General features: G+C 41.8%; 1 protein-coding gene across 10 annotated transcripts in view; it reads left to right on the forward strand.

The window, feature by feature from the left end:
• LOC128764979 (ankyrin-3-like) overlaps positions 1-27,856 on the forward strand; it is a 75,678-nt gene that overhangs the window by 11,310 nt on the left and 36,512 nt on the right. For all 10 annotated transcript variants that reach the window (XM_053875326.1, XM_053875328.1, XM_053875317.1 and 7 more), the window contains exons 2-16: positions 14,538-14,639; positions 14,706-14,804; positions 17,392-17,490; positions 18,043-18,141; positions 20,220-20,405; positions 23,116-23,214; positions 23,900-23,998; positions 24,084-24,182; positions 24,658-24,855; positions 25,529-25,627; positions 25,709-25,807; positions 25,883-25,981; positions 26,051-26,248; positions 27,344-27,442; positions 27,579-27,677. In XM_053875326.1, coding sequence (XP_053731301.1) covers positions 14,538-14,639; positions 14,706-14,804; positions 17,392-17,490; positions 18,043-18,141; positions 20,220-20,405; positions 23,116-23,214; positions 23,900-23,998; positions 24,084-24,182; positions 24,658-24,855; positions 25,529-25,627; positions 25,709-25,807; positions 25,883-25,981; positions 26,051-26,248; positions 27,344-27,442; positions 27,579-27,677 — 1,773 coding nt within the window. The remainder of the gene's footprint in view (positions 1-14,537; positions 14,640-14,705; positions 14,805-17,391; positions 17,491-18,042; positions 18,142-20,219; positions 20,406-23,115; positions 23,215-23,899; positions 23,999-24,083; positions 24,183-24,657; positions 24,856-25,528; positions 25,628-25,708; positions 25,808-25,882; positions 25,982-26,050; positions 26,249-27,343; positions 27,443-27,578; positions 27,678-27,856) is intronic.

Here is a 27,856-nt window from a genome sequence, read left to right on the forward strand (position 1 = left end):
TTACCTTTGCCAACTTGAATTAAAGCGATGAGAGGCACACAAAAGATCAAAACCTCCTGTTGCTTGCATTGATAAGCATTTATTGTTGAAGCCTTTATTATTTTGTTATTTTGGTCATCAATTATATCTTGTCAATAGATACTCAGGCACTCATCTATGCATGTGCTTGAAAGCTTTCATTTAACAGCCCACATGGCTGTCATCGTGATGGGACGTCAGCAGCGCCTGTATGTGACGGATGGACCCACGCAGGGGTCACCCAGGGTCAACTGGCACACCCTCACTCAGAGGGGGGTGGGCAAGACTAACACCGATGTCAGTCACGGGTGTGTACTGCTGCAGGAGTCCAGCATTGTAAAGTCAAAGTGCTGCTGCCCACCAGAATCAAATTGACTGCTCTGCACGAACCAACTGCCAGCAGTCATTCGATGGGTATTTTCTCTCACTTACTCTGACAGTTACACTGGGAAATGTGTAACAATAATTTGGATTTAAGTGTGGATTGCATTAAAAAATCAATGACTTTCGTCACCTACAGCAAATCTCCTGTGATGTTAGCTCTGTTAAATGATCAATATCATGTTGAAGTTCCTGCGCAATTGCTCAAATTAATGGAGTTCTTCACAATGTTCTGAAAATATTGATGTCTTTTCAAGTACAGTCTTTTACCTCTACTCATAAATGTCTCTTTAAGTCTTAAGGCACAGTAGCCGTTTGGTTGGGGTGAATTCATTTCCAACATATTGTGCAATATTCTAGCTGATGTCTTCAACTGAAGAAGTGAGAAATGGTCATCATTGTTACTCAGTATTGACATGTTGACATTTCCTTCCTGTTGTTAATGTTTAAATGCACCTCTTAAATCAGGCAGACTGCTTGACCGCGATACTCCGGCACAATATTAGATATGTTGAAGACTTGCTGCTCATGCTTGACCATGCTGACCCCTTAAATCCAGTGACCCTCAGGCGTTAATGCTCCTAAAATAGTTTTTTATTGGGTTGTCAGTTACATCATGGGGATTAAATATGTGCACAGGATGGTTGGTTCTCATTATGTCGGCCTTTGAATGCAGTGAGATATTAGTCACCATATGAAAATAAGTTTGAATTTCATAAATAACATAATAAGTGTGAACTTAACTTTCAATTACAGTGGTTTCAGAAGAGAAACCAGTTTATTTGGTCATGCTAACTGTTGTTATTGTGGATTTCGGAACGGTGGCTAAGGTAAAAACAACCAAAACATGCTGTCAAAGTGAGCTCTCAGTCAACAATATAGAGGTACGAAACTGACATACCTCGGCTGCTCTTCTCCTGGAACCCGGGAAGATGTTGGTAACCTACAACGGATGGTGATAGTTTTCACGTGGAGATGATTTCTATGTGACTGACGGGACGTTCCCCCAGTGGAGCATAAATGAAGCTCTTTCAGGTGCAGCCTCGGGGATAAACCAATAGTGAGGTCCGTTCGGGGGCTCTGCTTGTACTCATAGAACTGGAGTTCCATCCATGTAAAGTATTTTCTCTTTCTTTTTGTGTAGTGAGTCATTCACTAAAGGTGAGATATAATAATATCGAATATGAGGGCGTATACTTGACTTTGAGGATGAGTGCTTCCTGAGAATGTCTCCTTAGTAGCCCACTGCAACAAATGTACATTTCCATTTCAAGTGGTAAATGTGTTTCAAATGTCACAAATCTCAGGGTATTATTTATGGGACATTTGAGGTCAACTCCTGTCACCATTGTGCTCAGAGTTTGGGGGATGATGTCACAAATGAGTGGAGCTGCTACTTCTCTGCGTGAGGAGTGTTCAGTCATGCTGGTTCTTGCTTTCTTGGCACATGGAAAGTCCACTAGGCAGACGGACTTCCAGATGGAGACTTTACATTGGAGGTCTACTCTTGTTTTGGTACGTCTTGTGAGATGGTAATTGAATCTGAATTGGTGCTGCCTTCGGCAAAGCTACCATCAACAGATTAGGCTGCCTATACATGAACGACCAGCATGGACTGCACCATGTGTCAGAACTTATGGATGTCGATATTTCTCTGTTGGACATTGAAGGGAAACGTTACGGCCCGTGACATCACACCAGCGTATGGAGGACTGTATTTAAATATTGATGGCTGACTATAAACTGTGTGATTGTTACTGTGTCTGGCCCGTAGTTTGTGGGTTGCTCTGTCATGGGTGCAGGTCTCTCCGATCTAAAACCCATTATGTTGCGTTGCCTGAGGGCCAGCTGGTTGAATGGTTGGATGCTCGGGGCACTTCTGTTTTGCAGTCTGGAAAGTATATTTGCTGAGGCTGTGAAAGGACATGTGGCGATAGAATGAGAAGATAAACGTTGGAATAGTCAATGACGTTTTTATCTTGTTTAAAATCATCTGGATCATTGTCATTTTTTTCACATCTGAATGGACCATTTGGCCGACTTGGCTCAGTTTCAACACATGATGAAGATGGATTAGATTATTCTCCTTTAATTAAAAAGTGTGCATTCATGTTTACGCATGTTCTTGTATGTTTGAGATGGAGAAAGAAAGCCACGGTGTTGTTGGTGCGTGTCATTTGGAAGCTCTGGGGGGTTCACGGGTGGACAGATGGCTCGTGGTCTGCGCTCGTCTGGTGCGCCCTACCTGCCAACCATCACCAGAAACCAGTTACGACACTCTCCGCCTCCATCCGCCCGACCGGCCAAAATAACAGACAATGTTATTTTTACACAAATAGCTCTATGAGCCATCACACTGTTATTGTAGAAGACACAGCGCTGACATTTACAGCAGCTTTTGTTTTGTTTCCCTGACAGACATGACTTTGTGATGAATGAACTGTTTGCCTCTCGCGGACTCTTCTCGCTGGGAACATTTTTTATTGGAAGATTACGGCGTAGTTTTTAAAGTGGGTTTACATTCCTTCAGTGAGACAGAGAGGCCATGTTTTCTTAGATTGTCACTTATATTTCTGTAACTGTCATCCTGCTTTTACATTTTGTCATCATTAACCTTCAAACTAGGACTCGATTATTAAACAGCCACATTTACACACATCTTACAGAAAGAACTGTAATAACAAGAGCTTGAAAAGTCAGTAGGTTTCTTCTGTAGAGATGTTCGAACCACTTTTTTTATAGTATATTTATATTATAAATAAATAATATAATATTATATTATCTATATTATAGTATAGTAAGTATAAAACAGTGGACTTCAATGAAGAATGAAGTAGGGATGGTAGTACCGCAAAATACACTAACATGACAGTACAACAGTCATTCCTACTTCAAACCCCAGAACTCTGTTTAAAGTTATACGTAATAGTGCAGTTATCAAGAAAAGTGTTACATTTTCATCATTAAAGCAAAAAGCAGATGGGCATTTTAATGCTTGGACATGTAACGCACCACATTATTCAGTCATCTAGTAATGCAAAAAGGAAAGTAAAATAATGTCAGTAAACGCATCTTAAAAAAGATGATCTACAGTATTTATTAGGTGGCTGATGTAATATTTGCCATAGGACTAAAAACAAAGGGCTAAATGCAAGAACAAACTTATTATGTTTAAAATGTGCCACACATCAAGCTCCCAGCTCCTAAGGTCAATACTTAAGACATACTTTGCAACTGTTTGGACTTGTAGTGGAGAGGTGCAAAATGTTCAGTTTTTGAATTCTATATTTTACTTTTTTATTCTTGTGCAGCCTGTGCGATAAGGCTCTAATAATCCATTGTGTTTGTCTCAGTTGTTGTGGTGAGGACAAAAAGCTTTTGCACTCAGCTCCTTCCATTTCATAAAGTGATGGGGAGCCACTCTGTCTACAGTTGGTCTCATTATCAGTCCCACTCATGTAGAAAGCGTTGTCTACAAGACCAATGCAGCGGAAACAGAGGGGCCAAATGGACGGGGAGACTCTTTGCTCACTTCTGGCTAGATTTATCGGTGATATCAGAAGTGCTGGAAACAGAACCAATTCGGGCTGCGATGAGAATCACTCCAGTGTAGCTTTAATGGCAGCTTAGACAAGGAACCGCGCCTATCACTAAAACTGAAATGAGCAAAACATGTAATACAAAGTGAGAAGAAATTCTCATAACCCAAATCAATACAGCCAGTGTCCTGAATTCATGAATGATTCTTCATCATAGATTGCACTGTCTTTGATTGTTTTCATTGATTCCTTCTCAGCCTGCATCTGATCATTGAGTGTAAACAGCTGTGAGATCCAACATCAAAACCAGGATGGAACTGTTGGCAGAAACCTTTTTGTGATGGTATGAATGCCTCAGTGTGAGAGTGGGTGATGGAGTGAGAATTATTACCTGCTTAGAGAAGCATTAAGGTAGAGATGGCTCAGTATAATTAAGAAGCAGGTTCCACTGGGACACACGGCATCTTGAAAATCTTTTATAGGCTTGCAAGGAAGAATGCATTATCTTGTCTGTCGTACCAAACACTGAGGTGGATGATCGTGCTGTATTTAAGCGTATCATGGTGGAAGAATTCAAGGAAAACAAAGCCCACGCTGGCACATCCTATGGTGCATGACGGTGTTATGCAGCCGCTTGTCCAGCAGAGTCCAGTGTTTTACTACTGACTGGACACAGCAGGTCAAACTCACGCTTGAGATAAGAGATGACGCTTGACTTTGGGTGGTTTGGCTCAACTGTGACACCGGCTGACTCCTCATATTTCTCTCATCATCCCGCTCTTCGCATATTTAAACGTGAGCAACTCCATCTCAACACAATGTGTGCTTTAATATCTCCTCTCCTGCTCTCTTTGAGCTGGACTCCTCAGAGGCCTCTTAAGGTGACTTTTCGGCAGCTATTTCACAGCTATTGATCAAGTGTGGGGTTCCTGTGTGTGGAGTTTGTCTATAAAGCTGACTAGTCTGTTGGAAGAAATCCAATTTGACTTCCAGGTTCTCCCCCAAGTTGCAGTCAGCAGTTTCTGCACTTGATCCCAGACGATCTCGGGACAAGACACCTCACGCGCTCCAGAGCTGATTTATGGTTTTGTTTAATAACTACATACATTTCACTGGCCTTTCTGTAGCTGAGATGCTGTGTACAGTTGTGCTGTTCAGTCGAGACAGTGTGCTTCATGGGATGACTGAACAGTTGCCTTCGTTCAAGAGTATATCATCCACTGGCAGCACTCACAGTCAATGTTTGAAATGTTAATATTTGGAAATAGGTTAACGTAGAATGTTCTTAGTGAGAGCACAATACTTTCCCTCCGTCTCCCTCACCTCCTTCCATCCCCCTCCCTGCCCAACCTTTTCATGTCCCAGGTGACAGAAGGGAACTGTGCCCTTGAGCGAGCTCCGTGCAGCAGCAGCAGTAAATATTTTGTGTCCGTGTGTGTGTGTGACTTTGTGTTTCTTCTGCCAGCCTTAAGTTATTGTCTGCAAATACCGAGGATACTCCCCAGAATGAGTATGCTGAGATGTTTTACAGCCCCTCTGAGGTAGCTGAGCTCCCCCGGATACGTCTGTGTAGCCAGAAACAGAGCCAGTCTGAGGGAGATAGGCCTCATTTGAATGCAAATCTCATTTTTTTTTGTGGAGATTGTCATATTTTTTTCTTAGATTTTGTTTAGATTGAGTGTTAGAACACTATTAAATGCGACACAATTTAGTTGTATGTATTTTTTAATGCAAGACAATAACTCAGAAAGGTATTTTGGAATGTACATTTTTACAGGTTATTACTTAAAATGTTCATAATGTTTGTATTAAAATACAGACATTCATCAGTCATCAAATGATATCAGTCAAGTTGAACTCCTATAGTACTGCGTGCGAGCATAACAAATAATTTTCCAAAAATAGACCTGACTCTCTTTCACTTCTGTTGTTGCACTTGTAGTCATGGCAACCAGGGTTTCCAGGGAAGGCTTCTCGCTGTGGCCACCAATCACACGTTTTACTTTCCTCCACCATTTGTCACCCCCCACACCCCACCCCGCCGTCCGCCCCCCTCCATTCACTGTCCTGTGGTCAGCTGGGTCACTGCTTGACTTTTTACAACACACGCCGAATAGGTCTTTCAGCTAAAGGTTAAGACCACAAACACATGATGTATGTGGCGCACTCGAGAAAGTGTTAATGATGTTTTTCCTCTGTGACGTTGCAAGAGGCAATTTTCGCATTCCAGCTATTAATAAATCAATGTAATGTTGATGAGAAGAAACTATGTTACCTGTAAGAAGGGAATGGAGGGAGACTAAATTTCCACAGTATACATACATACTTATATAGATATATGTATGTGTATATATGTATATATATATATATATATATATATATATATATATATATATATATATACCATTGTGAGGAGAAATGAAAGAAGGGGTGAAGAAGAAGTCCCGTACTGTCATATATGTATCATATTAATATCAGCAAGTAGTATGAAAGAACAAAAAAGAATGATCAAATGTGATAAATGAGGATGTTGAGAAGCTTAAATAATATTGAAATAACAAAAAAATTGATTATTTCTAACTTCATTTTACATTTTATTTGACTTTTTTTATTAAGGGCAAAACTAGTCAATATGACTTCATTGACCTTCATTTCTTTTTCAATTTTGTCCAGTTTATTTTGCAGCTCTAGAAATAATCGCAAAAATGGCAAATTAATATGAAGAATTTTAACATGATTACATTTAGACTACAACTACAAATAAAGGGTGAAACTGTGAGCTCTCAAAACACATACACAAACTATTTGTGTTTTGAGACCTAATGTGGTCCACACATGGGACCTCATGTGGCAATGTCGACCTCAAGTCAGCAATAATATTTGGTAGAAATTTGCAGCTTAGTGGAGGTCGGCACTCTCTTCAGTGTCTTTCTTGAAAACATTAATTCAGGAGGGTGGGAGAATATTTTTAGATTTAATTCAAATGATTTCAAATGCTTCTACATTGTTTAGTTGAAAGTATAAAAGTATATACACAGTCCTTACAACCCAATCTCACTTATAGTACAATGCTAATTTGTACGTAATAATGCTGAATTACTTCAATAATGATGTTCATATGCAGCTAACAAACACATGAAAATGTGGTTTATTTGTTAATGGTTAGCATGTGTTACCATCAGCGTCAGGCATCACAACCCCTTTGAGATCCAAGCATCAAACTATAAATTGTATTAGTGTTTTGTTGTGGATCTTAATATTTATTTTAACATGCTTTAAAATTTGTGTTTTGCCTCATACTATAAGAATCTTTTTTCTTGTTCTATTTTAAGCCTTGTGTTATAAATAAATGGTCGTCGATATTTTCACATTTGTGAAAAGCAGCGGCATGACAGGAATCAATGAGCTGGGTGGTCCTGGTCCTTCAAGATAAAATCAGTTCTGCACTCATGAGTAATAATATGGATACGGTACATATAACCGTGCTGCAGATAATGATCAGATCCGCCTCAACGTGGCTCTTTCCTCAGAGCAGCGTGTGGCAGCGGTCGTCCTGCCGTGGATTTTGGTTACCAGCAAAGAAGAGAAAAACCAGTGGGATTGAGCTCCCACTCAGCTGGCTCAAGTGGGCGTGTCTGCTGGGGGTGAGAGTGGAGGGAGGATGGAGGGTGTCCCTAATACCAAACTAACCCCCCACCCCACCTAATCCTCTGTCAAAGTGTCCCCATTCACAGCTAGTCAGGATGGGGGTGCCTGCTCAACCCAAAATAGCGTCTGGTATTATTGTATCACCAGAATACTTCAGAACACTATCTGACTGTTAAAGTCAATACCTGCAGCTAGAATCACAGTGGCAACACACTCGTCTTTGTTTGGTTGGGAAGGGGCTGATCAGAAGGGTGATAATGAAGAGTCGCGTGCTGGCTGAGGCAGAGGGAGGCAGGGAGGACGAGTGGGAGGGAAAAGATGGAGAGTGGGTGGGTTAACAAGAGAGAGGGTGGGGGCTTATCCCAGTTGAATCATTTCAGCTTAAGTATTTGTATCAGCTTCTATTTTCAGTGCGACCCCTCGCCCTGCTTGGATACCAGGATCATAGAATTCCGCTCCTTTAGAGCAAATGAAGGTGAGAAAGAAAAAGAAGGAGGCGGAAAAGGAAGGAGACGTCTCCTCTATTATGGTGAGTCCGGCAGCTCCTCCTGCTCCCTCCCATTCAAAGGTGCTTTCCGGGATTCTGGGATGCCGAGGGATTTACGGTTGTTGACACATTTTTTTAAACAGGAGATTGAAGGACTGGGAGATGCAGCAGAGGGGATTGGGTTTGCGTTCCCTTTTTAGCCTTACTATGTGATGCTCTTGGCTTGGTTTGCCGTTGAATTACATCTCCTCCCTTCTACATCTTCATTTTCTCCCACCCGCCACTGCTTTACTGGTGTTTCAGAGGATGCGTATTCAGCATTTTCTCTGGGCCAGCGTTCTTGACGTGCCACCATGTGAATGAGGTTTGCACACCCTTCAGTGACTGGTTGTTTGTGGACCCTTTTGAGAAGTATATTTGTGAGGAGTGAGGGGAGAGGAATATTGAGGGCATGGCAGTGGAGGATGGTGTCGGTCAAGTGCAGGTGAGTCCCGCTCACATTTGAGTTTGTTCTTGCAACTTCTAAAGCCTGCGACTTCATATTGATAAAAAAGAAGTGCTGAACTGCTTTTCCTCTTTCATCTCACACTGTAGGATTCATGATAGAATGGCCGCGTCCACTATTGTGTGGTGACGGTTTATCTAAACAGTTTCTCTCTCTTGTTGTCCACAGCAAGTGTTTGGTCATGTGATTATAATTGTTTACACTTAACTTAATTCTACGCTCATATTATTCTACTTCTTCCATCCCTTCCAAGAGAGACACTGAGAGAATGAGGTGAAATACAAATAACACTGGTACATTGATGCATGATACAGTAACGTGTTGTCTGGGTGGATGTGGGTTGTAGACCTGCATTAAAAGCAATATGGATGACCTTTGAACTTTGCTAGACAGGATCATGTGCACTTTGTGGAACTCTCATCCCTACTTTAGTCTTCAACTGATTTCAATTGTTTTTTCGTTTTTTTCCCTCAACCAGTTAGCATGCATTTTAACAACATGTTACTCAGTCATGGAGTTGTGAGTATATTGGGCAGTATTGAAGAGCAGGCAATAAACTAGGCGTAGCTAGGCAACAACAGTAAGCAGCCCAGGCATCCATTTGTGGCCGCTGTTAGCACAGAATGTGTCTTGCTTGCAAAAAACATCCAGGCTGCCACACACTGACAATGTTACACGACATAGTTTTGCGTATTTTCCTTGTTAAATTAACATTAAGTAGATGAACCTGGTGAATGAATCTGTCCTGGCCACAAAGCTCAGGCTGCTGTCGACGCCATGCGGTGCGTGCTTCATAGTCATCAAAGCAGCTCAGTGTGATAACTGTACAGTTGTTGCAGCGTTTGCACCTGGACTGAGCCCAACGGATTCACACCAGAAGTCGAACAATAGCGAATCATTGAGTAGAGCTCTCCTATCACCATGTGATGATGATGAAGTCTTGAAAGAGTTTCACAAATGTTTCTATTGATGCTTTGTATTATGTCAAACGTTGGGTGAGAGTGTTAAGAGATGTGAGTAGTAAGATGAATTTGCCAGAAACAAGTCGCCAAATCTTCAATAGAAAAAAGTTCAAGACTCAGACTCAGTTGTACCAATTCACACAGTACAATGCTTGGCTGTATTCTGCAACAGGAGCCGCCTTTGCTCACGCCAGGTATTGTGACAGTTTATCTGGGTGTTTTGTGCTGTCTGGAGCGCTGGGATAAAGTAAAACAATACATGCCTCACTAGCTGAACACACTGCACTCCGCATAGCTAAATTCCTCCCAGTGTGGGACTGACAGCATACTTTCACATGCGTGTGCTGTTGGTTGCCACTATTGTGCTACATGTACTCCAAAAATTCATGTACTACATTGAACATCTGTAAAGAGTAAAGACATCAACAACCATGCTTGTGACTTTAAATCACATGTAAGCTGTGATTCTTGATTTCTGTGACCGTAAGGAAAGCTTTCAGCATGTCACACCAGGAAGAATGCACAATCTGTCATCCCAGTCTTTGGTCGTGGCCTTCTTTTAGCTTCTAATGCCTAGAAAACCTCTGGGGGTCACTAGATGATGTTCTTACAAACGCTGCTCTTTTTTTAACCATAGAAGTAGCAGCTCTGCTATGGGTGAGTGAGCAGACCATCCCATCTGTAAGGGAGACATTCTTGGAACCCAGTGAATATCACATCTTGAGATGAGCATTTTTGGCCTCATAAGGGTGAAATTCCAGCATTACAGATGTCAAGTAGAACCTGAGAAAACAACAGTAAGTGGTCGAGACAAGTTCCATAACATGGATGGGAGCTGCTCCGACAGCCTCTCGTCTTCCTCCAGTGGGACCAAACCAAAACCCTTTTGATCAGTTTATTGATTGGATTGCTGTCAATTGCTGTGATGCTGCTGCTCCAGCAAAACCCAGAGAAGAAGGCCTACAAAAAATTGACTAACTAGATGCAACATGTCCGTTCTCAACATTGTATCAAAGTCAACAGTCAAAGTCTCTGTCACAGGACGGGTTCACCCCCCTGGCGGTGGCGCTCCAATAAATCAACAAATTTGAGATAAAATACTTTTTGGAGGAAAGAAAAGAAGATGGTTTTACTACATGCTGGCAGAAGAACATCACAAGACAAGGATGAATGACTCACCTTGGACTCTACATCAGCGTTGTGGTAGTTCTGAAGAAGCAGGGCCGCGGCCTTGGTGTCGTCCTTGCGGGCAGCGATGTGCAGGGCAGGCAGTCGGACCTTGCCCTTGGTATCGTTCTCCAGCAGCAGGTCCACCCTTAAAATGAATGTTGAAACAATATCGCAATATTTCAATATATTGCAATGTATCGTATCACCACTCCCGTATCGAGAAACGTATTGTATTGCATGATACCTGACAATACACAGCGCTAATATTAGAGAGTGTGCAAATTTAAAATGGATCTTCTTAAATAAGAATACATGATGATTCTGATATTTTGACAGATCACTGGCCTTCCTGACGTGTATCAATATAGTTTCTATATTCTTCTGGTGCCACCCTTTCACATGATCCTTGTAGCCTATGAGCAGGATACATTGTCCAAATCCGTTTTGAAAAATGGCAATATTATATGGCATCTGTTCAGGAGTTTTAGCAGCAAGGTTGTGGAACACTGATGATTAATAGGGACTGTTTGAAAATGATCGTAATGAAAGAGAGACAATCAACTACAAAAAGTGACAAATACTCAAGCCTCCTATGTCCTTTTGTGAAATCACTTTACAATGATAATAATGTTTGTCACTTTTTCAGCCATGTTTTTGTAGTCCTGCCATTAGTCCACAGTAGAAATGGGGTGGCCAAAAAAATAGTACCACAGTAGTTTTGGGAGAAGGGGCAAGGAGATAAGAGCATACCAACACACATTCGTGCTGCGTAAAAGTATTTTTAATGACTAGAAAACGTTCACAGTCAGTCAAACTACAACGAATCTTGTGTGTGGTGAAATATTTCTGGATAATAGCAGGTTTTAGTGAGTAATCTTCAATGGTTGAAAGTGTGCAAACAATTCTAATGTGCTACAGCTATCAGCCCAGGAACACAAGGTTTTTCAAGTGTTTGAAATTGTTGAGATTTCATGTGCAAGTTAAGGCCAGCCTTCTAGCTCTGGGGAATATTTTAAAGTGACACAAGATGACCTCTGAGCATCCTGTTTGTTCACAACATATGCAAGGCCCCCATTGGTCGACTTCTTTGTAACCCCCACTACAGTATATGTGATGTGGGTATCACAAATAGCAGCATGATAAAGCAGCATATTTGTCTGATTGTTTGGACATTGTTTCAATGTGTAGCACATTGATACTTGCACTGATACTTGGCACGTTGCAAGTGAGCATCCAAAGATATTTAACTGCCTCCTAGACTATCAGCTGCATTTCACTTTCAGTGTAGGCTGTAAATGCGAGTGGTGGCTCCACCTTTCTCAGCTAGCGAACATGTGACGCTCTCTTTCTCAGTCCATCCATGGCTCATCCTCCATCTAACATTGGTTTAATGCTATCGTTCTGGCTTATCCTGGACTTTAATGGCCCCATTCTCTTTTGAACCTCTGATCTGTGGTGGCTTAATGATATTTCTCAGACTAATCTCTGGCACTGCTCGCCGAAATTCCTCATGCACAAAGACTTTAAGATCTGTCATCTTGAACGGAGCTGGGGTGACGATGGAGCTGGGGTGGCGATGGAGCAGACGGCGTGTTGGTCACTCGCCGGCATTAGTGGATAAACTGGCATGTGATCTAGTGGCTCATGAATGAAATTGCTGATGTTTTCATACAAAGACATACAGAATATTCCAAGGACGCTCCTTCACATCATGTTTAATTTACTGTATATTCCAATGACACACAATGACCTTCACTGAACAATCAGGGATTAAATGGATCCTCTACTCACAATAGCTACGTCACAATTGAGGCATCCATGATATTGTTGGGAAACACGTTGTTGTCCGAGCTTTCATCACCCTACTTTACAGAGAGCTGTGGGACAGTAGATTTACATAACTATGCTATTCACTCAAGCTTAGATGTTGGACCTAATTTTGCATTTAGAAAGCAAAAGTAAAGCTACATGTTTCAGACAAAAGATGCACCACTGAAAATGCTGGATTAGCTAAACCAGTTTATTAATCCAAGCTGGTTTTCATTTACCGCTGGGGATGTGCTTGGCTCATTCATTTCAGTTCATTTTCGAGGTTTGTTGAAGTGTAATAATACAGGCGCGAGGGCAGGTGAAGGGGACTTGCTAATCCAAGGGCTGGAATGATATGAGGGATTTTCCTCCTCTGATCCACGTGTACCTGTATATCTGATAATGCCAAACCTCTCAGGTCACATCACACAATATTGCAAATAATGAAAAAAATACTTGAAAGTTGTACACATTTTCAAGACTTGTAACATGAATTACACACGTATTCACCATTTTTTACTTTCATATTTCAATAATGAAAGCAATGCAATATTGTTCGAAGATCTGTATGTCAGTAAAATGTCAACAGTAACTCCTAAAATGGCAAAGGCTGAGTTTGTATCCAGTAGCGCTACAAGTACAGGCTGGAATCAGTTTAATTATCTTAATTTCCTGCTTGGTCATGTATCCCTCAGAGCTTGAGGGTTCAAAGCGTCCATTGGACCCGCTAAAGAGATCCTCTTTGATGAGCTGGCAAGGCTGGAAGACCATGCCACAGAGGCCGGTCTGTTTTTTTCAGAAGCATATTTCAGTATATAGCGTACATTTAGTGGCTACAAGAGCAGGTGCATTTGGTTTGTTTCACTTTGCGCTAAATTGAATTATATTGGAAGTGATACCAAAAGATGGTTATGATCAAAAGCCACTGATGCAGTGGTCCACAGAGCAAGAAAGCTGGGGCTTGAGTCCAAAAAAGCAGAAGTACAACCCATTGCATGTGGTGTTATTAACTTTAGCTGACAGCTTTTCTCATTTTCCTTGTTCTAACATGTGTGGCAGACTGCAAGTCAAACTTATTCTTATCGTTGCTGATCAGTGGAGCAACTTGCCGCTGGACGTGACACATTCTAGCTGTGGGTCAAATCCCTATACATTTGTCCGAGTTATTTCGGGAAGAACATGACTGTGGGAGGAGGCTGACAGTACAGAGCTGGAAAACTTCTTGTACTGTTTGACCCTCACGACTTTATCCAAAGTGTCTCTGGATACCACGTCTATATTTAGCAGGTCTGGGATTTTGATAATTCTGGGGAATTCGGGGTTTTTAGTCTTGCTTGTCAAGGCATTATCGCCGCTCTTCTCACCGCTAGTCTTAGCAGCTGCAGATTTTTGCTGCAAAGAAGGTTTTGAAATGTGCAGAGTTGGCCATGTGTCACTTAACGTCTCGGAAGAGAAATAAAACTAGCCTCTTCCATTTTGCTTTCTCTGACTTTTCGTGTGCTTGTCCGTGGAGCTCACTACCTCTCCTACCCGCGCATGCGCACCAACACAAGTGCACACACCATATTTGTTATAGTGGCATAAATATGCTTGGCTCAGCATTCTTACTTTGGGGTGCAAAGCTCTATTTCTGTAGTGAAATAAAGGACGACCAAGCAGAATAGAAGACTGCATGGATGTGTACAAGGATTTCAACGTGAGCTAATGTGTCTCCAGCAGCTGTGAGGATCGCGTGTTTTTTGACATTCAAGAATCAGGGATATTTGGACTCCACTGAGATGAGGGTCCTGAGGGATGCGGTGGATGTTAATGGAAGTCTTGGGAGGAAACGTTTCCAATGGATATGCTCTCTGAGTTTACTTTGCCTCGGACACGTAACGGATTAACTTGATCTTTGGATTTGTTTCGTCAAGTGCGGTTGGAGGAAATGACAGAGTTCTACCTGGTGATGCTGCTTCACTAAAGGACGGGTTCTAATCAGACAGCTAACTAAACTCCTTGTGTCTCTCCTTTCACAGTCTGACAGTAATGCCAGTTACCTGAGAGCTGCCAGGGCAGGAAACCTTGAAAAGGTCCTTGACTACATCAAGTCGGGGGTGGAGATCAACATTTGCAATCAGGTGAGGCTTTTTTGAATGGATGGATGGATGGATAGACAGACTAATAACTCCATATTTCTCCTTCAGAATGGATTGAATGCGCTTCATCTGGCCTCTAAGGAGGGGCATGTGGAGGTTGTTGTGGAACTCCTAAAGCTTGGTGCCACGGTAGATGCAGCAACAAAAGTAAGAGCTCTGTTTAAAATTGGATCATGTGAAGATCATGTGGCGTTTCAGAAGGATGTAGCTACCAAATACACGTATTATACGATAGTCATGCATCCTTTGTTTAGACTGGATTTCAAATGAATTTTTAATAAAGCCTTTGGGGATTACTGCAAGAGTGAGGAGATAAAAGAAGAAACACATGAATATTCAATGTATATAAGAATTGAGATAGATAGCAAACCAACTTTTATACTTTGATTGAAATAGAATGATTCACGTGTGGAGATTTAGTCCCAAAATGATACAGAAATCACCTCAAAAATTCAATTACATAACATCAGTACTTTAAAAAAATCAGCTCTGTCGCATATTATGTTCAATATTCGTGCAACTATTCCTCCATCCTCTCATTTACCTCTCGACCACAAACACAAAGTCTTCCAGGTCTTGCTTTCTAGCTGCGGGACTAATTTTATTTTGAAAATATAGACGTAAAAACCATTTGCATTGAACTTCAAAGTTAAAACACAGACACAATTTTTGGAGCACAAAACTTTAATGAGACTGTGAAAAAAAGTTTGATCTTCATCTTCTTTCGACATGTTGCCATGATCGCGGGCATCCTCCAGAGTCAGCCTGTGTCCTCCACTTGTGTGACTCTGCGGTTGTATCTCTGCTACATTCATCTCTGACCTCCTCTCTTTTCACTCCCAACGACAACCTCAGTATCTTCATATCTCTGCCACTTCTAACTCAAGTCTCTAAACCAGGGGTGTCCAAACCGGTCCTCAAGGACCACAGTGGGGGCAGGATTTTGTTCCAACCCAAATAGCACACACAGCTTTGCCAATGAGGTGTCTGAAGACTGTAAGCAGTTGATAGTCAGTCTGGTGCTGCTTGTTTCACCTGACACCTGATTGGTTGAACTGTGTGTGTTTCACTGGCGGGAATAAAAACCTGCACCCACTGTGGCCCTTTCTGGAACAGTTTGGTCACCCCTGCTCTAAACCATACATACATACAACTGCTACACCTCTGTTACATATCACCCCATACCATACCACCCTGCCTGCACTCTCCTCTTCGCCTCCCTTGATCTTCGCATGTTTGAAAGTAAAGTATAATTTTGTTTCAAATGTGAGGTTATAATTTTCAACATACAAAGCTGAGCTGTGCATGTGTTGTCCAGGGACAAACCTAAACAATATTTTTAATTCAATATTTTTTACTTGATGCACTTAAAATGCATGTAAATACGTTTCTCACTCAGTGAGAATAAAGGTTTTCATTCAACTGCCACAGCCCACATATTTTCTCTCCATGTACCCATGTGACACTGCCCCACCCAGCCTCCAGAGAGTTTTACTTCATCAATATATGATGCGTCAGCACCATCTAAACTCCAAGACACTTTCATCTTGAGCAGAAAATTCTTTCCATGAAAATTATTGGACGCATTTCTTAGATTTGCGCCTCGCAGGTATTTACTGTGTCGTCTCCTCCACATTTCTCTCCACCACAGGCTACATGCTTTGCACAGACATAAACATGGGACTCAATAAAATATTCAGGATCAAGGAGAAAATCGTACCAATTATGACCCCAAGGATGGAGAAGGATTAATTTGAGATGGGAATTCTCGCTGTTCAGCCAGAGGGTGCAATGAATTAGGTGTTGCATTTATTACACTTTTTCTGTTTAAGTGTAACATTGGGGTTTAGTCTGCAATTTTGTCACAAAGATTTTGACTATATGCACTCAAAATACTTCTTACTGAAGGTGAAATACAACTGAATGTTATATTGCAGTATTTTCTTTCCTCTAATGCTATATTTGAATTTTAAATATGTAAATATCATTCTCACAGACTTGCAGGAAGATAGTCTTAGGTTTAAATCCAAGTTGTGGTAGTGATTTTCTGTAGTTGTAGGAAGTGAGGACTTGTGAAACTGCATGAATCTTGTTTTTAATTTTCATACATTCATGCAGCAGTGAGACTGTCCAAGCTCTACATGTTAGTGTTTTGTAAAGTGCAGTTGATTTAATCATTCTTCAGTTTTGTCATGCTTTAGGCTCTATATTATCAACCATATACAAGCATATATTTAAACAAAGAAATATGTGCAAAAGCGTTTATGACGAAAGCCCATTTCTTTTATGCACACAATCTTTTTTGAAAGTTAACCTCATATGTGCTTCGTGTATGCATCAAAAAGTGAAACTGTAAACTTATTGTTGTTATTGTACGGGACAATAGGATGTGATGGATCGCCATTGTGCAATGGGAATTGGAATGAATGAAAGGATCACATGGGTGAAGGACTATCCTGTCAATTTATTTATGACCGTGGCTCAGCGGCAGCTCATTTATGCAAGGGACGCGGCGCATCGGAAGTGACACATTGTTGGCAGTGCAGTTGTTGGTGTGCCAGACCTGAAAGTCTTTGGTACTTAAGTGCAACTGATGTGAGGGGATTTAGTATAGCTAATGTCATGGATATATTCAGCCTCTGGACCAGGCCTGTGGACAAACGGTCCAAGCCACATTGGGAACAGGTGGACCTGAGCTTAACACACATCTCTCTGCTTGTTCCCTCTAATCCAGAAAGGAAACACTGCCCTGCACATCGCCTCGCTGGCCGGCCAAGCGGAAGTCGTCAAAGAGCTGGTCACCAACGGAGCCAACGTCAATGCACAATCTCAGGTGGAAGCTCACAGCTCTGATAATGTCACGGTTCGATATTGTGTTATTGATGGCATTGAAGAGAATCACTTAGTGGAGAGTTACTTACTGCAGATTTTGGAATCAAGCCCAGTAGGCCTCTCAAGGAAACTGCCTCTCTTGCACTTTAACCACTGTCAGAGCCCGATGAGCGATTTCTGGCACCTCCTGTCCAGTGGAGATAAAATCAGGACAACACAAAGGTTTTTTTTTTGGTTAACACATTTATCCAGTTCCACAATGGAGTGGATTTCAGAGAAGAATAATTGCCTAAACTGTGATTATGATCTGACACCTCAGTATTTTAGTCACACAAGGGAGATTTTTATTTTTGGCTACATAGTCACAGGGTTTTATAAATACTTGAACGTTTCTGTCACAAGCCAGAAAGTTGCTCTGCATGCCACTTAGTCATTTGGGAAACTCAGCTGCAGGAACGTACGTGATTGGCTTGCATTACATTAGTGTGACAAGCGGTGGAATAGTTGCTTATGTATCCATGGACTCATGGTGTTTTCTCGCTTTTGTCTGCAGAATGGCTTCACTCCTCTTTACATGGCAGCCCAGGAGAATCACCTGGATGTGGTTCGGTTCCTTCTGGAGAACAATGCCAGCCAGAGTATGGCTACAGAGGTCAGAAAATGCATGTTTATTCCACATGTACCTGCCTCTCACCGATACATTTATGAAAAACGGTAAAACAGGAACAATAATTTAATAAAAATCAATAGTAAAATATGGATCAACTGATGACAAAAAAAACAGCTTCTAATAATTTACAGTTAGGATACTAAAATGTACACATATGCATTGCAACACCACAAGACAACTCACTCCTTCCCATCTTGGGACTGATGGGAATTTTAATGCGCATTTTCATTTTTGCACGATGCTTGATAATAAAGAAGTGTCAAATTGAATATATATTTTGTTTAGGGCTCTGTTGGTTTTGTTCGTCTATAAGCTGAGGATCTCCAGAACGGATGAATGCACTTCACTAAAAAACTGTCAGGGTTGGATGGAAACAGGATAACTGAGACGAACGGCTCATTTTCACTTAACAAAACACAAGATACATTTCAGACACAGCGACAAATCAGGCAACCCGATAGACAAAATGTGGATTGACCTACATTTGATGGTTTTCTGACTCACAGCCCCAGCATAGCCTCTTCTTCATGTCTGCAATGCTACAGAAGCTCTGCCAGACTACTGCCACCTACTGTTTAATTGAGCTTATTACACTCTGAGTATTAACAATATAAATCCTGTTGCTAAAATCTGTGCAGGGCAGTGATATTGGGTAAAACAAATTGAAAAGTTGTAATGTTCAAATATCTTTTAGTTATGGTGCATCATGGTTGCCTGCAGATGCATTGGAATTTTTTTTTCTCTCCTTACCAGCTACATTTTTTTCATGCGGACCTATTAGAAAGAGCGTCCCTCCCCTTCTTCATAGAGGCATATCCAAACGCAGTTCCTTGGAGTCTCTGGATGATATGCTGTGTTCCGGAGTTAACCTCCCTCATCCTTTCCTCCTTGTTTTATCCACCCTCCTTTACCTTCATCTGCTTCTCCTGTCTTCTATGATCCTTTTTTTCTGTACTCTCTCACTGTATCTGTGTCACCTCCCTCCCTCCCTCCCGCCTCCTCACCATACCCCCTTTTTTCTCCTCCCCCATCGCTTCACGAGGAACTAGGCAGAGCTTCATTGATTGCGAGTGTGTGGTGGTGGAGTCACCTTGAGCGGGTCACTGATGAAGTCCGTTACACTCAGTGGCTGTGCTGCCTATGCTCTTCCTCGGATTTACATTGTTCAGCCATTTAAAACACATCCACACCCCGATATTTACCAGTCACCACACGTATGTGCACGTAGAGAGATAAATAGCTGAGGAGGCTAATGGAATACCTGCAGTCCAGTAGATGTCATCCATGAGCTGTATGCTATGATATATGAAACCCAAGATGCCTCAACAGCATGGAGCCTTGCTCACGTTAAACTCACCTGAATTTTAAGTACTATCATAAAGTACATTTATCTTCTCATCTCCTTTTCCTCCATCGCATGTAGAAAAGCATCTACGGTAGGGGAATGCCACATTATCTTCATTGTAATTTACATTAATGGGGCATATGGACTGCACATTTCTTGAGACCGGTGCTAATAGATGGATCATACAGAAGGTTATCTCAAATTTAAGTGGGACAGAAACCGTACCCTATGTGTACTAAAGCTTGATGCTACTTGTGTCAAGGTCATTGCAAAGAGGTGATGGACTAGTCTGTGTGTTTCCATGTCAGTAGCCTCCGGCCCAGTCTTTCACAAAATGCTGAAAAAAAATCAAACAAATGGTTTCAAACCCGAGTTTGTTTGTGGTCCCGAAAACTTCTACTGCGGTGCCGAAGTCAGGAGTCGTGGGCCATTTTGCCCACTTAAGAGCAGTAGCAACAAAAAGGATGCTAGAATTAATGCAAATGTGGCATCTTCTGTTTTACATTTTTGTTTTTCTGAACCTTTTAATCGTGATTTAAACCTGCACGATGAATGCTTAAATCCTTCATGACGGCAGTGTCTTTGCATGGAAATGATAATAATGTTTGTCACTTTTTCATTAAAAAAAGCCATGTTTTTGTCATTTGTCCAAATGTGTGTTGAGCTAAAACCCAGCACCTGTTTTTGGTATAACACAGTCACTTCTCTGTCACAGGACGGATTCACCCCCCTGGCAGTGGCGCTCCAGCAGGGCCATGACCAGGTGGTCTCCCTGCTGCTGGAGAACGATACCAAGGGCAAGGTCCGACTGCCTGCCCTGCACATCGCTGCCCGCAAGGACGACACCAAGGCCGCGGCCCTGCTTCTTCAGAACGACCACAACGCTGATGTAGAGTCCAAGGTGAGTCATTCATCCTTGTCTTGTAATGTTCTTCTGCCAGCATGTAGTAAAACCATCTTCTCTTCTTTCCTCCAAAAAGTATTTTATCTCAAATTTGTTGATTTATAATTCACATACACAGTATTTGCCAAGTATTTGAATCAGAAAAGTTTTTTATGTTTTTTTTATTTGAGTGTACAATGAGATTTTTTTTCTTTTACTCACATATTTAGATATTCATTTTGACATCATCAGAACTTCTCGTGGCTCTATTGGAGTTACATCATCCTTCTCTGCTCTAAAGTAACATCACCTTTGTGAAGTAGTTTCTGTAATCTTTGTGTTCCCCACACAGATATTAATGTTTAGTAGCTCCTTGAGTCACTATACTACCTATGATTTAAAGCTTTCCCATGGGCCAACTAAAGTGAATCCATCCTGTATATAATGAGTCTCAAGATTGTGCCGATGTGTTTTCCAGCATCGATTTATGCGACAGTTTATCCCTCAATTCTCTGTTGTCCCTCCTCAACCTATTATTTCTGTTCTTTTTCTCACTAACTCCCCATTTTCTCCTTTCTTGGCTGACTTTGTAGATGATGGTGAATAGATCAACAGAGGTACACCTCTACCTGCACAATATTTAGACTTTCCATCACAGTTCATGAACAAACTTGTCAGTGCCCCTGATGAAAAGACACTAGTGTTCCTGCAGCCCCTGACGCCATGTTTCCACTGTCTTCCACTCATTCATTTTGTTGGGTCGAACTCTGCTGCATGTTGTTAGCTGATTAGATTTGTACCAACTCAGAGGCTTCTACATGTAGGGCTTCCTTTTAATGGTTTCATGGTGCCCAAAATTTATGCTTCGGTTGGTATTTTTGGCAACAAAACTATTGGATTTTGTGTTTCTTCTCAACGTATTCAATCCATGAAACTGATTAACATGATAACCAGAGTTGGCATGGAACCTGGTTATCATCGACTGAATAGGCAGTGGTTTGTCTAACTCTTGCATGGCAACCAATTCTTTATGAAGTTGTTAACTGCCCAGCAAGCGTAGAAACAATGTCTTTTTGCGACTTCCTAGCTAAGTAAGTTGTGTATTGCATGAAGCGACGCGGTATTGCTTCAGAGATGCTACTGGACTTTTGGTTCCATGAGTTGCCTGCTTTGGCTGTTTCTGGCTTTGACAGACTGGACGGTCTCGGGGCTCTTGTCAGTATGACGCATCTTGGTTAACACTTTTATCCAACAGGGAACCCAGCCTTCTGGGTCCAAACCTTCAACCGAGTACCAAGTCTCAGTGACCCACCCCGCAGGTCTGCGGATTAATTTAGAGCAGGATTTTTTTTTTAAACATTTGGTAGTCATCTTGTTGCATGAACCATATTATCTGAATTTATGAACTCTGTTCGTGCTTTAGAAAGAGAATGTGGAGTAAAGTCAGTTGAGAAAATTCAGGATCTTCCAAACCTTGGAGGCACATACTGTTGGGAGAGGAGCATGGCAACGTTTAGGTTGACACTAGGGGTCTCAAACTTTTTATAGGCTTATGATAGATCTCATTTCTTAAAAACATAAAAAGTAAACAAAAGAATAAGGTCAAGCTAACATAATAAAACTAAAATAAATGTCCATATTGTTATAGTTATACTTTAAAAACATTGCATCTATGAAGCAGAATGGATCAAAATCAGAATCATATTTTGCTCAATGACATGTGGAAAATGAAGACCTGAAAGATGACGTGAACCAGCTCCTGTCATCCGCTTTATAGAGCCTAGACAAGAGACATCGCTCCCACCACACAGAGTCTGCAGCCCAGTGCGACCCCCAGCCGTTTGAGTTTAAGACCCCTGGACCACACTAGGAATCAGTCATAGGAAGTGACGCAGTAAAGAGGAGCTTGGCTCTCTTCTGCCATCACTTACCCAGATACTTAACGGTGTTCACAACATGTTTGGACACAGTGATTAGATTTGAGGGTGAAGTAATGCCAGTTCATTAAATCCTGACAAAGCCGTGTTTATTTTTAAAGCTCCAGCTTCACATTGAAGCCGCAGGCACTCAGGATCACCAGTGATTCTCATGCAGCCCCATTGTGGTGCTTTATCATTGCAACCTCAAGACATTTGGCCTGAGCTTCATTCACTTGGCCTCAGCTTGTCCCGAGAAGCATCAACCTGTGATAGATCACAGCAAACTGTGATGAAAGGAGACATAGCCCGCTGCGTCGGCTTTGATTTTTGCTTTCTTCAGTATTGTTCTGCCAGATTCCTTTCCTGGCCTCCGGACGACTGCTTAATTTCTTAACTTAAAGTAGTGGCATCTGTATTTGCTACTGTCTCTCAGACAGATGTTCCAAACTAAGACAGTGGATTAAAGGTTGGACTCGGATTATCGCTATGGTGATCATTTGCCTAACACGCTTATTTGCTCTAAATAGTGCAAACAGGATCAATTTGATTGTTGTGTATACTGCCCACACTCTCATGGCTTTTGTGTACTGAGTTACTACCAAAACCTATAGCAGTGTGGAGCATTGAATTGGGTTGTCTGTATACCCTCACCGCCATGTTTGACTTTCTCTGCTCGGAGAACAGTCCGGTGCTGGTATACTGTCCTTGTCTGATGGGAACTGTTTGTTAACAGGTAGTGTGTGATCCCCTTACTTGTTGCATGAAGAGAGTAATCTTCCGTTGTAACTCAAACATCTTCCCATCCTCAGAGTGGCTTCACTCCACTCCACATCGCCTCTCACTATGGCAACATTCACGTCGCCACGCTGCTGCTTAACCGAGGGGCCGCTGTGGACTTCATGGCTCGGGTGAGTGAATACTACCACCTGCTGTTTCGGAGGCATGCAAGCAACAAATTAGTCAGCCACAAATGAAAGAAATTGTTCATTCACAGGTAATACTTGGTAATTATGGTGTTGTTTAGATGAACTTTCAGTGACTATGTAAGTCTCAACAAGATTTATATATATATATATATATATATATATATATATATATATATATATATATATATATATATATGTTTTTTTACATAAATTGTGCAGATAAACAAGATACTATTTAATACTTTATAATGACTTTTGACTGCTGATATGCTGCAAATATACGTATGAAAAAGTAGTTTATTTAGTGCAATAAATGTTGCCTAATCTAAAGTCTGACCTTTACACTATATATTTATTCAATGCAGTGTTTGTTTTCCATTTTAAAATTGTAATCAATGAGCTACAAATTTTATTCACTCTAGAAATGATATGAAATACAGTGTAAACTATGTACTATTAGTGAAATTATAAGACAAGGAAAATGTGTTAAGCCCACCAAACATTAGCTAGTCAGAGTCCACCGCCCCCCTGTACTTATGGAGGGTGAATACATGTTGGCTAGTGTATGTCCTCAACATGAGTTTCACACTGTAAATAGAAAGTGTGGTGAGGTCTCCACTTTAAAACTGCCAGGCAATTCCATGACCAAATGCGTTTGTTTTCCCAGAATGACATCACCCCACTCCATGTGGCTGCGAAAAGGGGTAACAGTAACATGGTGGTCCTGTTGTTGGATAGAGGGGCCAAAATTGATGCCAAGACCAAGGTGAGGCAGGGAAAGCAGATTGTGTAACAGCAAGGGGTGAGGAGAGGTCATCACGCTGGAGCGATGAATGTTCTTCCCTTCACAGGACGGCCTGACACCGCTTCACTGTGGGGCGAGGAGCGGTCACGACCAGGTGGTGGAGATCCTTCTACAACGAGGAGCTCCGCTGCTGTCCAAGACCAAGGTAGCTACAGGGACAAACCGTTTAGGAGATGTTGGTTTGTAAAATGGACACAGAAGTGTTTCGTGGACTTTTTATTGAATGGACTGAGGAGAAGATTGTTTGAGTGAGCTATCTGTAACATTAAAACCTGCTGTCTGACTGGAGAGCAGATTTGTTGTTGTTGCTGGAGAGGTCTGGTATTTGCCTCCATAGCGTCCGTGCGACCCCACCAGAGCAGCCGGTCTCCTCTGCGTAGTTCGACAGTTTGACCGCGCTGGACAAGCAGTGTAACAAACTAGACATTGTTGTAATGACCTCGTTATAACAATGCTTCTTTTATCTTATCAGTTACTTCCTTCACAGTCTTCCCATGCCCCGTGTGGTCACCACCTAACTTCTTGTCTGTCTGTCCATCTGTCTATGTGTCCGTCTGCGTGTGTTTTTTTCTCCCTCTTTCTCTCTCTCTTTTCTTCTTTCTGCCCCTCCTCCTGCGTAGAACGGTCTATCAGCGCTCCACATGGCCACTCAGGGGGACCACCATAACTGTGTCAACACCTTGCTCAACCACGACGTCCCTGTGGACGATGTCACCAATGACTACCTGACCGCTCTGCACGTCGCGGCTCACTGCGGTCACTACAGGGTGGCCAAGCTCATTCTGGAAAAGAAGGCCAACCCGAATGCCAAGGCTCTGGTGAGAATGACCTCATTCTTCGTAAATTGTTATCACTCAGTATATATTTGAAGTGTAACGATCACATGTCTGTGAACAAAACAGACAGAAGAATTGCATGATTATGTTCCGGGTTGGTTGGAAGTGAATTGGAACTGATTATAATTTGGTCGTGTTTGGTGTGTTCATTTGAATTTACAAACCTGTATAGTTTCACCAAATGATTTTCAGTCACACCAAACGTCAGTTACAGGACGAGCTCCACTTAAAACAGAAAATGGACATTTTGACTTAACAAAACACAACATACACTGGAGTCAATACAATTAATCAGGTTTCATGTGACCCTGGCGGAAAAAGTGGATTTACCAACATTTTGAAGGTTTTCTAATGCGTTCCTCCGACAGCATCTTCTTCACTTGCGCATTATGGGAGCGCCGTAGCGCCACTGCCATCTGCTGTTTGTTTGCCCTCATTGTCCTTGTACTACTTGGCAACTAATACATTGATAAAATACTGGACAATTATTGGGGTTTCAAAAAATTGTGTGGGTGCTAATGATAGGCTTGGGGCACTTCTTTTTTTTTATTATTTCAGAATCACTGCAATATGATAAAGTGACTTTTGAATCTGTACAAAGAACACATTTATTCTGTGAGCACGTGAGCACTTTTTTTTGCTTGTTTGTTTGCAGAACGGTTTCACTCCACTCCACATTGCCTGCAAGAAGAACAGACTCAAAGTTATGGAACTTTTGCTAAAATACGGAGCTTCTATCCAGGCAGTAACAGAGGTATGTCTCCATTCATGTTTCTCCTTATTGTCCGATAGAATGTGGAACTTGATGGAATTTTGAATATCTGTATCTGCGCAGTCTGGACTCACGCCCATCCATGTGGCTGCGTTCATGGGTCACCTGATGATCGTGGATTCCCTCACAGAGCATGGAGCTTCGCCGAACACCACTAACGTTGTGAGTGTTTTTTCAGATCCCCTTGTTTCTGCAGAATAATAACGTCCTGCTTACTGCTGCTTTTTTGTGATCCAGAGAGGCGAAACAGCGCTCTTCATGGCAGCCCGCTCCGGCCAGATAGATGTGGTCAAGTTTTTACTCAGAATGGGAGCCAATGTTGACACCAAATCGAAGGTTCATTTCAATCACGTTGATCAGTAGGTGGACGCGGTGTGTGCTCTAACCTGTTCTACTTCCATCCAGGATGATCAGACAGCACTGCACATTTGCACCAGGCTTGGAAAGGTGGAAACTGTTATGCTTCTGCTGCAGTCTGGTGCTTCTGCCAATGCCGCCACCACCTCTGGCTATACTCCCCTCCACCTGGCAGCCCGCGAAGGACACCAGGATGTGGCTGGTGTTCTACTGGACCACGGAGCAAATGTGGAGTACACGACAAAAGTGGGTGAAAAAGAAGCACGTGCAAACATGTAGGGTTGCCGCAGCCATTTAATTCCACATTTATCACTTGATTCTTTTAAACAACGTGTTGGTGTACTGGTTAGTGCTTATTATTGTAATTATTATAAAAACATGATGTGAATATGAATAATGTAAAAAACGGAATGTCTATTTGACGTGTGTTTGTTGGTAAAATGTACCTGTTAAGAATGTTGAACTATATAATGGAAGAAACATGAGGCGACCATGTAACTTAAAGATCCACTAGAGGGCACCATTCTTTACTCTCTGAATGGAAGAGGTGAAAATACATGATTCATGTGCTGTCCATATTTGTCATTGCTATTTATTTCTGCATTGCTTGCTTGTGTTGCTGTCATCTTTATTCGCATAACATCACATACTTCGTCAATAACCCTGTCACACACACTAATTGCACAGAACAAGGTCACAACCAAACGTGGAGGAAGACTTAATGGAATTGGTTCATGCTTGTAAGTGCCACGTTGCCGGGGGGCTTCTCTTGAAGGTGAACTTGGTAGAGGGACAAGATTAACGAGGAGTAAACCCCATGGCGATGGTTCGTTCATTTTCTCTATCTCACACACACTCGCTGCATCATTTGGGACGCCACCTTACTCAGCAGTTCAAGGAAATGATGTCACAATGTTCTGGTAATAGACAGGGGAGTGTATCAGAGATGGCCCGCTTTATTTTGACTCACTTTCGCGGTGGAAAAGTAAATGAGCAAATAGCTATTGGGTCAGCTATCCATGCTGGTCGATGTGCCGAGAGATGTTTCTTCTATATATGTTCAGTCTCTATCAACATTCAGGTGATTCAACTTTGTTCAGCCTGAATGTGAAATGACTTCATTCAGTGCACAGATTGAACGATTATGATGATGTCAATCTGAGTTGCTCAAGGTGGATCTGACAGGTTATCAGAGGATGAAGGAATCTGATCTTCTTTAGCGACCCATGTCTATCACATGGTGCTTTAACAGAATTAGGTCTTTATTGTGTAAATGATGCCCAGAGTAACTTACTGTTTTTGTGAAGATGCTTCATGTGTTTTCTGTTTTCTGTCCTACAGAAAGGATTCACTCCTCTGCATGTGGCAGCAAAGTACGGGAGGATGGAAGTGGCCAAACTGCTGATCAAAGCCAGATCAATGATCGATAACCCTGGAAAGGTGAGGGACAGTTCAAGAGTTTAGGACACGTTTTAAGACTCTCTCGTGGCATTTGTTTCAGTAAAATATTGAAGCGCTTTTATTTCATTATTCTTATTCTTGTGAAATGTAATGCTACGTTGTGTCTGTGTCGCAGAACGGGCTCTCTCCACTCAGTGTTGCCATTCACTATGATAATCAGAAACTGGCTCTGCTACTGCTGGAACAGGGAGCGTCACCAATGTCGATAGCAAAGGTACGTGAACAAACCTTGTCACAGCAGCACAGGAAATCTGTCTGACACCAAATTATTCTAGCTCAGAAATATATTGCCTGATCTTGTAAAAGAAATAATATTATCACAATTTTATTTATCTTATGTATTTTATTTATTATCAGTTGAGGACTTTTAAATAACAGAAGTGAATGCTTCTT

This window comes from Synchiropus splendidus, chromosome 9 (assembly GCF_027744825.2).
Source record: "Synchiropus splendidus isolate RoL2022-P1 chromosome 9, RoL_Sspl_1.0, whole genome shotgun sequence".
Lineage (NCBI taxonomy): Eukaryota > Metazoa > Chordata > Actinopteri > Syngnathiformes > Callionymidae > Synchiropus > Synchiropus splendidus.